A 13,418-nucleotide genomic window follows, 5' to 3' on the forward strand; every position below is an offset into this window, starting at 1 on the left:
CCATGTGACCTATGACCCCATCTCCATGACCCAAAACCCCCATGGCCCCTAGGACCCTGCCCGTAACCCCATGACCCCCAGTCCATGACTCCAATGACCCCATGATCCCCAGCCCCCATGACCTCAAGACCCTGGCCCATGACTCCATGACCCCTATGACCCCATGTTTCCAAGTCTCCATAACCCCCACCCAACCCCAGGACACTGCACCCCATTACCCCATGACCTCAACCCCTCTGCCCCACTCCCTCCATGATGTCATGCCCCTCCTTGAGCACCATGTGACTCCTGCCCTCGTGACCTCCGACCCTCTAACCTGCTTCATCCAGATCTGGGAGACGATCTCGTCGCGGTAGTTGGAGAGGAAGGGCCCCATGTAGGACAGGAAGGCAGCAGCCAGCAGGCAGTCACCCACCACATAGCCCAGGTCCTCGTCCAGGCCCTGCCCAGCTGGGGGTCAGTGCGGGGGCACGGACATCCCCCAATGCCCACCCCCAGGCACCCTGCCAAAGCAGGCCTGGAGCTCAGGAGGTGCCCAAGGGGCTATGCTGGCACCCCAGGGTGTCAGGGAGGTAGTGCCCACCTGCACGGTCTCCTCCCAGCGGGCCTTCTCGCCCGCAAGCCCTGACACCAGCTTGTCGGCCCGGTCCAGCTTGAGCTCCATGTCCTCGGAGCGCGCCCGCAGCTCCTCCTTCTGTGCCAGCTTCTCCTCATACTCCTGCTTCAGCCGCTCCAGCCTCTCTGCCACCTGTGCAGGGACTGGGCTGCAGTCAGGGCACAGGGACCGGGCCCTGTAGTTATCCCCGCTGCGCTAAGCAGGCTTGGTTGTGGTTGGGATGCAGATGGGAGACTGCCAAGCAGATGGCAGCACCCGCCCCTGGTAGGAAAGACTAAGCTGCCATCTGCTTGGCAGTCTCCCATCTGCATCCCAACCACAACTGCAAGCTAAGCAGGTGTATCTGTGGGTGGGAGTTGGATAGGAGGCTGATGGCAAGTACTGCAAGCCAAGCAGGTCCTGCTAGGGTCGTCATGATGACAGACCATCCATTGTGGAGCAGCAATGACCCCTTGTGGCCACCAGGTGCCCTACTGTGCTAAGCAGGCCCAGCTGCAGTTAGGACATGGATAGGAGACTGCCAGCAGGTGACAGCACCCGCCAGGAGGGAGAGCAGGCGCTGCAGGTGAATCTGTGGTGTCAGAACCTGGATGGAAGACCAAGCTTTGGGGAGTGCAGCTGCCTGCCAGAGGGGGGGGAGCTGAGGCAGGTAATGCAGGCCCTGTCCCCTACTGTGCTAAGCAGGTTCCACTGTGGTCAGAATGCAGATGGGAGACCACCTATGAGCAAGCAGCAGTGACACCTGCCCTCCCCATGCACAAACCTCGCGCAGCTTGGCCTGGGCTTCAGCCTGTGACGCCTGCTTCTCAGCAAGCTGGGCTGTGGCTGCGTTCATGCGTGCACGCTTGGGCTCCACCACACGGTAAATGCGCCCGTACATCTGTCAGGGGAGATACAGGGGGTCTGGCTGCCTGCCTGCCCTGCCCCATACCCAGGTGTCCAGGCACCGCTCCCCTCCCAACCCAAAGAGAGAACCCAGGCATCCAAGGTCCCAGCTGAACCCACTCCATTTCCAAGTGTCTGAGCCCCAACTCTCCCACTCCCCTCTCAGCACAGAGAGAGAACCCAGGTGTCCAGGGTCCCCCAGCCCCACCCACCTCCATGGCGCGGACCCACATGCAGAGGGACTTGGCGGCCAGCGAGACGCGGCCCACGATGTCGGGCTGGAAGTCGGGCTGGGCACAAAAGCCCCCGATCTTCTTGAGCACCTTGTCTGAGATGTTGTCCTTGTCAAAGTGGATCAGCTGCTTGATGAAGGTCGGCTCACCTGGGGCCAGAGTTCAAGGGAACTTGGGCACACAAGGATTAAGGCACCTCCTGGGCCCAGGCTACACCCCTTCCTTAACTCTATCCACCCGACTCCGAGCCAGGGGGCAAAAACTATAGGGCCCTCCCCTCCATTGCAGGGCTGGCCCCTAACCCCTCCCCCCCCCGGCCCTGCCACAAGCTCTGCCCTCAACCCCCAGCCCAACCCCCTTTGAAACCACATATGCAGGACTTGCCCCTCCTGGCCCTACCCCCCATCCCTCAGCCCTGCAAGCCCCTCCAGGCCCTGTCCCCCATCCCTCAGCACAGCAGGCTCCACCCCCATCCCTCAGCCCTGCTCCAGGCACCGCCCCCACTCCCCAGGGCTCCGCCCCCAGCCTCACCCTCTCCTCACCCCCACCCCACAGCCCCACCCCCCTCTGGGCTCCACCCCCACGCACTGAGCTGGCGCTTGGCCTCAGCCCAGCTGGGCTCACTGCCGCGCAGGATCATGACGGCCTGCATGACAGTCTCCACCAGCCCCGGTGGGCGCCCGTATGACTTGATCTCTGTCATGTCCTTCTTGTTCAGCGACTCCAGTGCCTGCAGGGCAGGGGACCGAGTTTGTGGGGGCCAAAGGGGTGGAGTCTGGGGAGGGGGTGGGGCCTGCGATAGCTGAAGGGGTGGGGTTTGGAGGGGGTAACCTGTGACAGATGAGGGGGGTGGAATCTGTGGAGTGGAGCTTGTGACAGCTAAAGGGGCGGAGTTGGTGGAAGGGGTGGGGCCAAGGGGGTGGAGTCTGTGGAGGTGGAGCCTGTGATAGCTGAGGGGGAGGAGTCTGTGCAGGGGGTAAAATCTGCAATGGCTGAAGGAAGTCTCTGGAGGGGTGGAGCCTGTGATAGTTGAGGAGGTGGAGTCAGTGAAGGGGTGGAGTTTGTTGGCTGAGGGGGTGGGGTTTGGAGGGGCAGAGCCTGTAATGGTGGGTGAGGCAGTCACTAGAAGGATGGAGCCTGTCAGGCCTGAGAGCTGAGGGGGCAGGGCCTATCAGTTCTGGAGGTGCAATCTGTGGCAGGATAAAGAGGTGGAGCTTGTGACTTCTAAAAGGGGAGGAGTGAGCCTGTTAGGTCTGGGGCGGAGCCAGTGACTTCTATTGGGGCAGAGCCTGTGGCCTCTTGGGGCCAGGCCTGACAGCTGAGGAGCGGAGCCTGACACAGCTGGAAGGAGGCAGTCTATCCTAGGCATCCCAGAGGCTGACCTATCACAGCAGAAGGGGTGGGCGTGGGGGCGGGGCCTCTGGTCTCCCCAGCCCCTCCCCCCACCTCCCTGCAGGCACCTTCATGGCTTCCTCCAGTGCCGGCAGCGCCTCCTCTAGGTCCTTCTGTGCATTGTCGGCCAGCGCCTTGCACTTCACCTCCTCAGCCGCGATCTTCTCGCTGTTGGCTGTCACCGTCTGGGGGAAAGGAGGGGTCAGTGGGGCCTGGTACTTTCTCTGGGGTGGGTAGTGCCCAGGCCTGCCAGGCTGGCACTGCCTAAATCCCCCAGGCTGGCACTGCCCAGAACCCACAATATTGGCACTACCAGGACTGCCCAATATTGGCACTACCCAGGCCGGCACTGCCCAGTCCCCCACCCCAGCCCGGCAGCACCTTCTGCTGCTCGTCGGCCTCACGCTTCTGCTGCACGATGACCACCAGGTACTCCTCGCACTGGCGCTGCACCTCAGCCACGCGGCACTTGGCGTGTGCCAGCTCTGCTCCCATGGCCTCCACCTTGGTGCGTGTCTCGTCGATCCGTGCCAACCCCATGCGCAGCCGCCCAGCCTGCTGGCCCAGCTCCTGCCGCTTCTCACCCAGCAGCCTGGGGTTGGGGGGGGGGGGGGGGGCACAAGGATATCTCCCATGATGGACTGGGGCACCCTGGGGGGGTCATAGGCCCTGGGCTGGCCCCCTGTGTCCTGTGATGCACTGCTCTAGAGGGAGCCTGGGGGGCTATGGGAAGGGGTCAGAGCAAGCCCACAGGCCCCAGGAGGGGAGGTGGTCTCCCATGATGCACTGGAGCACCCCCCAGAGGATTGTGGGAGTCATAGGCCATGGGCTAGGTCTCCATGTTCCATGATGCCCTGATCCAGAGAAAGCCTAGAGAACTTGTGGGAGTTGTCATTTCTTAGCTGCATCTCCCATGATGCACTGGAGTGCCAGTGCCCAGGTGCCTTGTGGAAGTTGAGGGCCCTCCCAGGCAAGCTCCGCTCACAGCCCAACCATCCCCATCCCTCTTCCTGTCAGCTGTGCCCTGGAGCAGAAAGCCGGGAGGCTCACAGGAGCGGAGGGGAAGCCAGAACCCATCTTCCATGATGCACTGGGCCTCCCAGGAGACACTGCTCCAGAGTGGGCACCCCAGTGGCTCATGAGAAATGTAGTCCGGGAGCTGTTGCCCTCCTATCCCAGACACAATCTATCTCCCACGATGCACCAGACCCACCTCTGCCCATAACTGTGGGGGAGGGGGTCTGTATCCCAGAATGCATGGGGGGGGCTCCTCCCAACAGGACACAAGACCACAGTGAGCCCTGAGCCCTGCTGGTGCACCTCACTCCCCACCCGCCGCCCCCTGCCCTCCTTGAGCCCTGCCAGTGCCCCTCACTCATGACCCACAGACCCCATGGCCACTCCCCTCTATGCCAATCCACCCACTGCCAGGCCCCGCCCACCCCGTGGCTAGCCCCACCCCTCCCTGGGAAGCCCAGCCCCCTCACTTCTTGTAGCCCGAGACCAACTCCAGGTAGCTGCTGGGGGTGACGTAGTTGTAGCGCCGCATCTCCACCAGCATCTTCTGGGAGTAGGTGGCCACGGAGCCATGCACGGCTGTGAAGATCCGGGCCACCTTCCGGGCCATCTGCAGAGCACGGGCACGGGGGTTGGAGCACTGGAAGGGCTGGGGGGAGGGGGCAGGGAGCAGCGGGTTGGGAGTGAGGGGTACTGGCAGGGCTGGGGGAAGGTAGAGGGCTGCGGATCAGGAGGGAGGGGCACCAGCAGGACTGGGGGTGGGGCAGGGGGCTACGGGTCAGGAGCGAGGGGCACCAGCTGGGTTGGGGCAGTGGGGGGCTGCCGGGTCCGGCTCACTCACCTCTGGCTGCAGCCCCAGGTCAACCCCCTCCAAGTATTTCTCGGCTACCTCAAGCAACGCCTGGCACGGCCACTCCGAGAACCAGTCGATGGTAGTGCAGCTCACCAGGGCAGGGTACTGCCGGATCCAGTTCCTGCAGGGGCGGAGGCAAAGGTGGGCACCAGTGCCCCTCACTCCTGACCCACAGTCCCCTGCCCCACCAGGGCCCCTCACTTCCAACCACCAGTGCCCCTCATTCCTGACCTGCAGCCCCTGCCCCCCACAGCCCTGTGGGTGCCCCACACTCCGCAGCCCGCTCACCGGAAGGGCTCGCCCACAGGGCTGAGGCACAGGACCACATGCAGGTTGTCGCGCACCCGCTCAATGAGGAAGGCGAAGAGACTGTCGGGTGTCTCAGGGACCCCCTCAGCCTTGGCTGCATTCAAGAGCAGTGCCTGGATCTGTTGAGGGGGCAAGGCAGGGAAGTGAAAGGGGCAGGGGGCTGTAGGTCAGGAGTGAGGGGCACCAGCAGGGCGGGGGCTGTGGGTTGGGAGTAAGGGGCACCAGCCGGGTAGGGGGGGCAGGAGGCTGAAGGTTAGGAGCGGAGGGCACGGCCAGGGCAGAGGGAGTAGGGGTTGAGGCAGGGTGGACACCCACCCTGTTCCACTCATCAGGCTGGTGAAGCACAGGCCAGGGGGGGCATGAGGGCACTGGGGGGCACAGTGAGCACCCACCTTTGTCCAACTCGTTGGGCTGGTCAAGCATGGGTGGGGGTATGGGGGGGCACCTCATCCCACTCATTGGGCCAGCAGAGCGTGGACAGAGGGGCACAGGAGGGATACTGAGGGGGGCAGAGCAGTGGGTACCCACCTCCTCCCACTCATCAGGCCGGTACAATGCGGGCACCTCCCCAGTGCTGAGCAGGCTGTTGATATCCTCCAGAAAGGCCTCGTCAGACGCCTGCGAGTCGGTGAAGAGGAAAGTGGTGGGCACCAGCTCCATGCCCGCCTGCCCCTACAGCCGCTTCAGGTCTGTGGGGGCATGGCTATGTCAGTTGGGGGGCGGGGCCTGGGCCAGGAGGGAGGGGCAGGTGGCTGGGCTAGCACTGGGGTGAGGCTCCCCATTGGGAACATCAGAGCATTCATGAGGGACAGGGAAGGGGGTAGCACCAGGACTGGGCCAGGACCAGGAAAGAGGTGGCTGGGGCTGGGGTGGGGCCAGGACAGAGGGAAAGTTCAGGGGTGGAGCCAGGTCAGAAGTGCGCTGGGCTAGGGGTGGGGCCAGGATAGGTGGGTGGGGCTAGGGGTGGGGCCAGGATAGGGGGTAAATCCAGGGGCAGAGACAGGACAAGGCAGAGAAGGGCCATGTTAGAGGGTGGCGATATGACAGGGGATAGGTCCAATGGCAAAGCCAAGACAGATGTAGGCATGGCTGGGAGCGGGGGGAAAAACAGGGGGGGGCCAGGACAGATCCAGGGGCGGGCCCAAGACAGAGGTGCGGCTGGGCTGGGAGCAGAACAACAGGTGGACCCGGGGGCAGGAGCCTGGATACGGGCCTTGGCAGAGGCAGCAGGGCCTGGACACGGGTCATGGCAGAGGGAGTGAGGCCTGGATGCGGGTCTTGGCAGTGGGGACAGGGCTGGCACTGGGGGCAGGGCTCACCATCGCGGAAGTCCTGACGCCGGTAGTGGCGTGCAGGCTGGATTTGGAAGGTGCAGTACTGGCATAGGGCGGAGGCGAGACGCGCCAGACTCTGGCGCCCGCTGCCCCCGATGCCTACCAGTAGCAGGTTGCCCCGTGGCTGTCCAATGACTCGCACAATGCGCATGACTGCAGGGGGGAGGCAAATGAGATGGGAGGGGCATGGCCAGGGATGGCTCCACACCTGGCCCAGCCCCTCTAATTCCACCCATGTCTGCACCTCCCCTCATTGCCCACTGTCTACTTCCCTCACCCAGGCCCTGGTCCCTTGCCTGCTCCTTCTCCATGCCAGGCCCCACCCCCTGCCCGCTTGGGCCCTGCCCCTAGCTCACTATGCTCAATGGCATCGCGGAAGAGCACGAGGCGTAGGGGCACAGCACCGGGTGCCTGGTTGTGCTCGGCCAGCACCCGCTCCATCTCAGCCCGCAGTGCGCCCAGGTCAGCCAGCTCTTCGGACCCCCGCCGCGCCCCCAGGAAGTCCCCTGCCAGGGGGAATCCAAGTGTCCGGGCACCCGCACACCAGCCGGAGAGAGCCCAGGGACCTGGGCACCCACACGCCAGCCTCTCCCAGAGCCATGGGGAAACTCAAGCATCTGGGCACCCACATGCCAGCCCCTCCCGGAGTCAGGGGGAATCCAGGCACCTGGGCACCCACACTTCCTCCCTGAGCCAGAGAGAACCCAGGCATCCGGCCCCCCAGGCTCACCGAAGAGGGGCGGGCGCTTGGAGGGGCAGAGTCCATGGAAGGTGAGGTCAAAGAAGGTGCCCAGCTTCTCGCCTACGATGCACGTGAAGGCCTCGGCATCACCCGCATCCACCAGCCGGTCAGCAAAGACCCTGTGGGCAGCCCAGATGCCTGGGTTCCTCCCAGGCCTAGGGGAGGCAGGGAGCCCAGATGCCTGGGTTCTCTGGCTGGCAGGGGGAGTGAGGCACCCACCTGAAGCACTCGTGTACCCAGAGGCGGGTGAGGCTGGTCTTGGTGTCATGGAAATCCTTGTGTGACCGCAGCAGCCCCTGGAACACCTGTGGGGTGGGGGGGGTGGGGAGTGGAACTGCATTGGCACTGATCCAGCCGGCAGCCTGGGCACAGTGCTGCCCAGTCCAGTGCCCCAAGCACGCCACCCCCACCCCCCCTACCCCGAAGTGGACCTTGGCAATGTCACGCAGGCTGAACAGGTAGTGGATGCAGGCAGGTGTGGGCAGGAAGCGTTGCGCCACACTGTGGTACAGCTCCACCGTGGCCTCCGTCACCACTGGCCCCAGTGGCTTCACACTCTCCTCAAAGGCCTGGAGCTTCTGGTTCATCAGTGTCCCAAAGATGCGGCGGATCTGGGAGTCCTGGGGGGATGGGGAGGGGGCGCACAGGGCAGCCAGGCACAGTCTGGCACTGGCTGGCCCTTGGCTCCCTGCTCCACCAGTACCCCTCACTCCCAACCCACAGCCCCCGCCCCCGGGTGCCCCTCACTCCTGACCTGCAGCCCCCTGCCCTGCTGGTGCCGCTCCCTCTGCCCCTCAGCTTTCTGTCCCCCTGCCCCCTCCCAGTTCCCCTCAGTTCTGACCCACATCCCCCTTACCGAGGGGAAGGTCATGTTGATGAGGTTGAACCTGCTCTGGAGCCGGGGGGAGATCTCGGTGCGGCCTCCCCCAGGGGGGCCCATGGCTGCCAGGAGGAACATGTCCTGGGGGGGAAGAAGACAGGGGCATGGTGCCAGGGGGGCACATTGGCACCGCCAGGCTGGGGGGGCCCCATGCTCAACAACCTAAGAGGCTCCAAGCAGCAAATACAATCCCAAGGGTGACAAGAGGGGACTGCGGTGCCCCTCACTCCTGAACCACAGCCCCCTCTCCCCCACCACCAGCCCTGCCAGTGTCCTCCCACCCCTGACCTGCAGCCCCTCACCTTGATGTACTTGGGGCTCTGCTTGGCCCGGTCGTACCAGAAGCCATAGTCCAGCCACTGGCGCAGCAGCTCGAGGGGGGGCTGTGCCCCGAAGGCATCACGTGCCGGCATGTTGAGGTCATCCAGGAAGGTGGCGAGGCTCTTGCCACCCAGTGGCACATACACGCCCTTGGTACGCTTCTCCACACGACTCTCCACGGCGCTCTGCACATTGCTGGATGAGGTCTGCAGGTCGCCAGGCCATGAGGCTTTGCTGGTGCCCATCATTCCCAACCTGCAGTGCCCACCCCAGCCCTGCTGGTGCCCCTCACTCCTGACCTACAGCCCCTGGGTCCTGCCAGCACCCCTCACTCCCAACCTGCAGCCCCCTGCACCCCCCAGCCTTGCAGGTGCCCTTCATTCCTGACCCACAGCCCCCTCCCACTGGTGCCCCTCCACTCCTGCCCTGCCAGACAGCGTGACACCCTCCCACCAGGCCCCCTTCCTCCCCCAGTCTCTGTCCCAGGGAGTCCAGGGCAGCCCAGACTCCTGGGTCCCACCGGCACCTGGGCAGACATGTTGACGGTGAGCACGGCCCAGGCAGTGCGGTCCAGGCCCTGCAGGACGCCCTGGGCGATGGAGGTCTTGCCGGTACCCACGGGGCCGACCAGCAGCACAGGGCTCTGGGCTGAGAGCAGCGCCGTCACCAGGTGGTTGTAGCGCACCGTGTCCATCGTGGGCACCAGGATCTTGTGGAAGGGGGCACTGGGCAGGGGAGCAGGGGGTTCAAGGCAGGGCTGAGCCTGGCACCCCGCTTTCCTGTTGAATGGACCATCTGAATCCAGCATCACCCACCCCCTCCCTTCCTGCATGGTCTAGCCAGAGTGTGGCACTCCCCTCCCTGCCATATGGACCAGCCCAAGTCTTCTCAAATACAAGGAGCAGTCCAAGCCTAGCACCCCCCTCCCTGCCACATGGACCAACAACCCAAGTCTGCCCTGCCCCAGCTTGCATGGACCTATCCAAGTTTGGCACCCCATCCCTGCTGAATGAACCAGTCCCAGTCGCTGCCAAATGGACCCCACTCCCTACCGAATGGACCAACACCCAATGGGGGTGCCAGTCCCAGCCTGGGACCCCCATTCCCAACTGAATGGATTAATCCAAGCCCGGAACCCTGCTCCCTGCTTGAATGGGCCAGTCCAAGTCTGGCATCCCACTCCCTGCCAAATGGACCAATCCAAGCCTGGCACCCCACATCCCTGCCAAATAGGCCAGCTCCAATCTGGCACCCCCCTCCCTGCCACATGGACCAGGCCTGCTCCCCCTCCACCCAAGCAGTGCATGGACCAGCCCTGGTTTCCTTCTGTCCTCATGCCCCCCCATCCCGCCTCTGCCAGGTGCTCACGTAGGCGGGTAGCGCCACATCTTGGGCAGCTTGTCCTCAAACGAGGCCCAGTTCTTCCTCTTGGCATCCACAAAGTACTCGTAGACTGTGTCCTGCCGGGACACGAGCAGCCATGAGGTGGGGGGCGGGCTCCGAACACCAGAGAACCCAGGAGTCCGGGGAGCCCAGGAATCCCTCACCCCCTGAGCTCAGCCCTCCCTGGGGGTGGGGCACCTTATTGGGGAAGGAGCCCTCCATCTCACGGATGTAGGCGTCAATCCGCTTGCGGCCCTCCTCATCCACAGCCGCGCACACTGACCAGATCATGCTGAACAGGAAGTACATCTCCAGCACTGCACCGTAGCTCTCTACATCCGCCGGGTTCACCTGGAGAAAGGGAGAGGGAAGCGGGGTCCAGGGCTGAGCAGGAGAGCAATGAGAACAGGGAGCTGAAACCCCTGAAATGCTGACTTGATGTACCTAGAACAACGAGTTGACAGATCTAAAGCAACGATGTGAGGCACTTACAACAGTGAGTTGACAAACCTACAACAGGATTGTGTATCTAGGCCAATTAGTTGATGTAGCTAGAGCAATTAGTTGACACGCCTAGAATGGCAGACCACTTAAGACTATTGAGCTGACACCTAGAGCAATTAGTTGACATACCTAGAGCAATAAATTGACATACCTAGAACATCAGAACACTTGTCAACTCGATAGACTAAGCAGTCTGCTGGTCTAGGTATGCCAACCAATTGCTCTACATGTTAGCTCAATAGTTTACCTGGAGCAATTAGTTGACGTACCTAGAACAGCAGACCACTTAAACTATTGGAGCTGACAGCTAAAGCAATTAGTGGATGTACCTAGAACGCCCAGCCACTTAGATTACTGAGCGGACACCTAAAGCAATAGATTGACCAGAATATGTAAGTAATCTACTCAAATTAGGCTGGTATATCAAAAACATCAGGTTGACATATCTAGAACATCAGATTGACAGACCTGGACCACCAGGTATCTAGAACAGAGGTGCTCAACCCCTAGTTCACAGGCCAAGTCTGGCCTACAGTGCCACATCACCCCACCCACAGGTCTTCCTATGGGTCCAGAAATGTCCAGACTGGTGGGGAACATTGAGCTTAGCATGTCAGGCAAGAGGACAGGGCCAAGTCCCAATCCCAGCTGGGCAGGGGCAGTGTGGGTCCCTGGTGCCAAATCCTGGCTGGTTGGAGGCAGCACAGGTCTCTACACTATCCCACCCAACCCAGACTGGTTTCATAGTGCTCAAGTCTAGTACCTAGAACAAAGGAAGGCAAAATGTGGCCCATGGGCCAGATGCAGCCTGCCATGCCATTCTATTCAGCCCACGAGGCCCCTAAAAAATCTAGAAAATTAATATTTATCTGCTCTTGGCTGCCTGTCATGTGTCCCTTGATGGTTTGCCACAACTCAGTAAGTGACCCCCCGTCTGAAATAATTGCCTGCCTCTGATCTAGAATGTGAGGGTGTGGTGGTATGTTTAGTTTGATGTACTTAGAATATAGTATGGGTGGGGTGGATCTAAGATGAGGTACCTAGAACGTGAGAGTGTGATGGAGTGGGTCGAGGTTGACATGTCTAAAATGTGAGGGTGGGTCTAAGGGAACGTATCTAGAAGGGTGCAGTTCTAGGTTCCAGGAAATAAGGACGCAGCCACTCAGCTCTACGTTGACACATCTAGAACATACACAGCAGGGGGCAGTTCTTGGTTGATGAGCCTAGAATGTCCCTAGCCTACCCTGTTCTTGGGTCTAGGTTATGAATCTAGAATGTGAAAATGTGGTGGAGTGGGACTAGCTTGATGCACCTAAAATGTGAGGGGGTGGGGTGGGTTAGGTTGATGTATCTAGAGCATGAGGGTGCAGTGGAGTGAGTGTAAGCACACGTACCTAGAACATGAACGTTCCAGGAAATAAGGATGCAGCCACTCAGCTCTATGCTGGCACATCTAGAATATACAGAGGCAGTGAAGGCAGTTCTTGGCTGATACAACTAGAATGTCCTGAACCTACCCTGCTCTTGGGTCTAGGTTGATGTACCTAGAATGTGAGGGTGTACTGGAGTGGGACTAGATTGACATGCCTACAACATGAGGGTGGGGTAGGGTGGGTCTAGGTTGATGTTCCTAGAATGTGAGAGAGTGAAAGTAGATGTACCCAGAATGCAAGGGTTCCAGGAAATAAGGACACAACCACTCAGCTCTTCGTTGGCACATGTAGAACATATGGACATAGTGGGGGGCAGTCCTCGGTTGACACACCTAGGATATCCCAAACCTACCCTGTTCCTCAGGTCGAGGTTGATGCATCTAGAATGTGAGGGTGTGGTGGGGTGGAATTAGGTTGATGTACCTAGAATGGAAGAGGGTGGTGGGGTGGGTCTAGGTTGACATACCTAGAATGGGAGAGTGTGGTGGGATGAGTCTAGATTGGTGTACCTGGAACACAAGGGTGCAGTGGGGTGAGTGTAAGTAGATGTACCTAGAACATGACAGTTCCAGGAAATGATGCTGTCATGCAGCTCTATGTTGACACATCTAGAATGCACAGATGGAGCAGGGACAGTTTACAGTACCTAAAACATCCCCAACCTCCCCTGTTCTCAGGTCTAAGTTGATGTGCCCAGAACATGAGGGTGGGTGGGGTGAGTCCAGGCTGACATGCCAAGAACGTGAGGGTGCAGTTCTAGGCTCCACAAAATAAGGGCGCACCCCATAGCTCTGTGTTGGCACAGATAGGAAGTACAGTCGCAAAAAGGTGGTTTTTGGTTGCTGCACCTAGAATGTCCCCGACCTACCCCATTCTCAGGCGTGGCCAGGGCTGAAAAGAGGCGGCAGAGGGCCACAACACCGCTGTACTCAGGCATGGGGACCAGCTCGCAGCAGTTGTCTCTCTTGAAGGCTAACATCTTGTCCAGAAACTTGTCGAACATGTGCTGCAGGGTCTCAGCCTCACTCTGGGAGGAGAAACGGGGCATCTCAGCCTCTCAGCAGGAGACATCCCCCGACTCCGTGGGGCACCCCTGGTTCTCAGCCTGACTGCCCACCCACCCAGGCACCTTGGGGCGCCGCTCAATCCAGGAGTGGACATAGGGCCTCCAGCCCAGGTCACTGTAGTCCATGTAGACCACGCCACAGCGGGACACTGTGGCTGGAGAGGCCACCGCCAGGTTCTCCACCTCAAAGAGCAGTGAGACCTACGAGGGGCACTGGGGGTGAGGGTTGTTCCCCTGCAACACCCCCTCCCCCAGCACAGCACCCTCGGGTGGATCCACCCCAACATGGCATCCCCCTCCCAACACAGATTCCTCTCACTGTGCCCCTACCACATACCCTGGCACCCCTCAATAGACCCACTGCTCTGCCCCCCAGCATAGCACCCCCTACCAGACCCCTTGTGCAATGCCCCCTGCTTGCCCCTCACCCAGGCCCTGCCAGACACGCTC

At 61.2% G+C, this 13,418-nt stretch overlaps 1 protein-coding gene across 1 annotated transcript in view; it reads right to left on the bottom strand.

Annotated features, from left to right (window-relative positions):
• Window positions 1–13,418, bottom strand: part of DNAH2 (dynein axonemal heavy chain 2) — a 109,339-nt gene that overhangs the window by 30,699 nt on the left and 65,222 nt on the right. Inside the window, 23 exon segments of the mRNA XM_014526887.2 lie at window positions 317–442; window positions 584–748; window positions 1,380–1,496; window positions 1,714–1,883; window positions 2,323–2,464; window positions 3,195–3,311; window positions 3,508–3,718; window positions 4,614–4,753; window positions 4,985–5,117; window positions 5,285–5,424; window positions 5,834–5,994; window positions 6,625–6,792; window positions 6,996–7,145; window positions 7,370–7,500; window positions 7,601–7,686; window positions 7,813–8,001; window positions 8,238–8,342; window positions 8,564–8,788; window positions 9,109–9,307; window positions 9,951–10,042; window positions 10,164–10,316; window positions 12,771–12,929; window positions 13,032–13,169. Of these exon segments, the coding sequence (XP_014382373.2) occupies window positions 317–442; window positions 584–748; window positions 1,380–1,496; window positions 1,714–1,883; window positions 2,323–2,464; window positions 3,195–3,311; window positions 3,508–3,718; window positions 4,614–4,753; window positions 4,985–5,117; window positions 5,285–5,424; window positions 5,834–5,994; window positions 6,625–6,792; window positions 6,996–7,145; window positions 7,370–7,500; window positions 7,601–7,686; window positions 7,813–8,001; window positions 8,238–8,342; window positions 8,564–8,788; window positions 9,109–9,307; window positions 9,951–10,042; window positions 10,164–10,316; window positions 12,771–12,929; window positions 13,032–13,169 (3,417 nt within the window).

This window comes from Alligator sinensis, unplaced genomic scaffold (assembly GCF_000455745.1).
Source record: "Alligator sinensis unplaced genomic scaffold, ASM45574v1 scaffold1745_1, whole genome shotgun sequence".
Lineage (NCBI taxonomy): Eukaryota > Metazoa > Chordata > Crocodylia > Alligatoridae > Alligator > Alligator sinensis.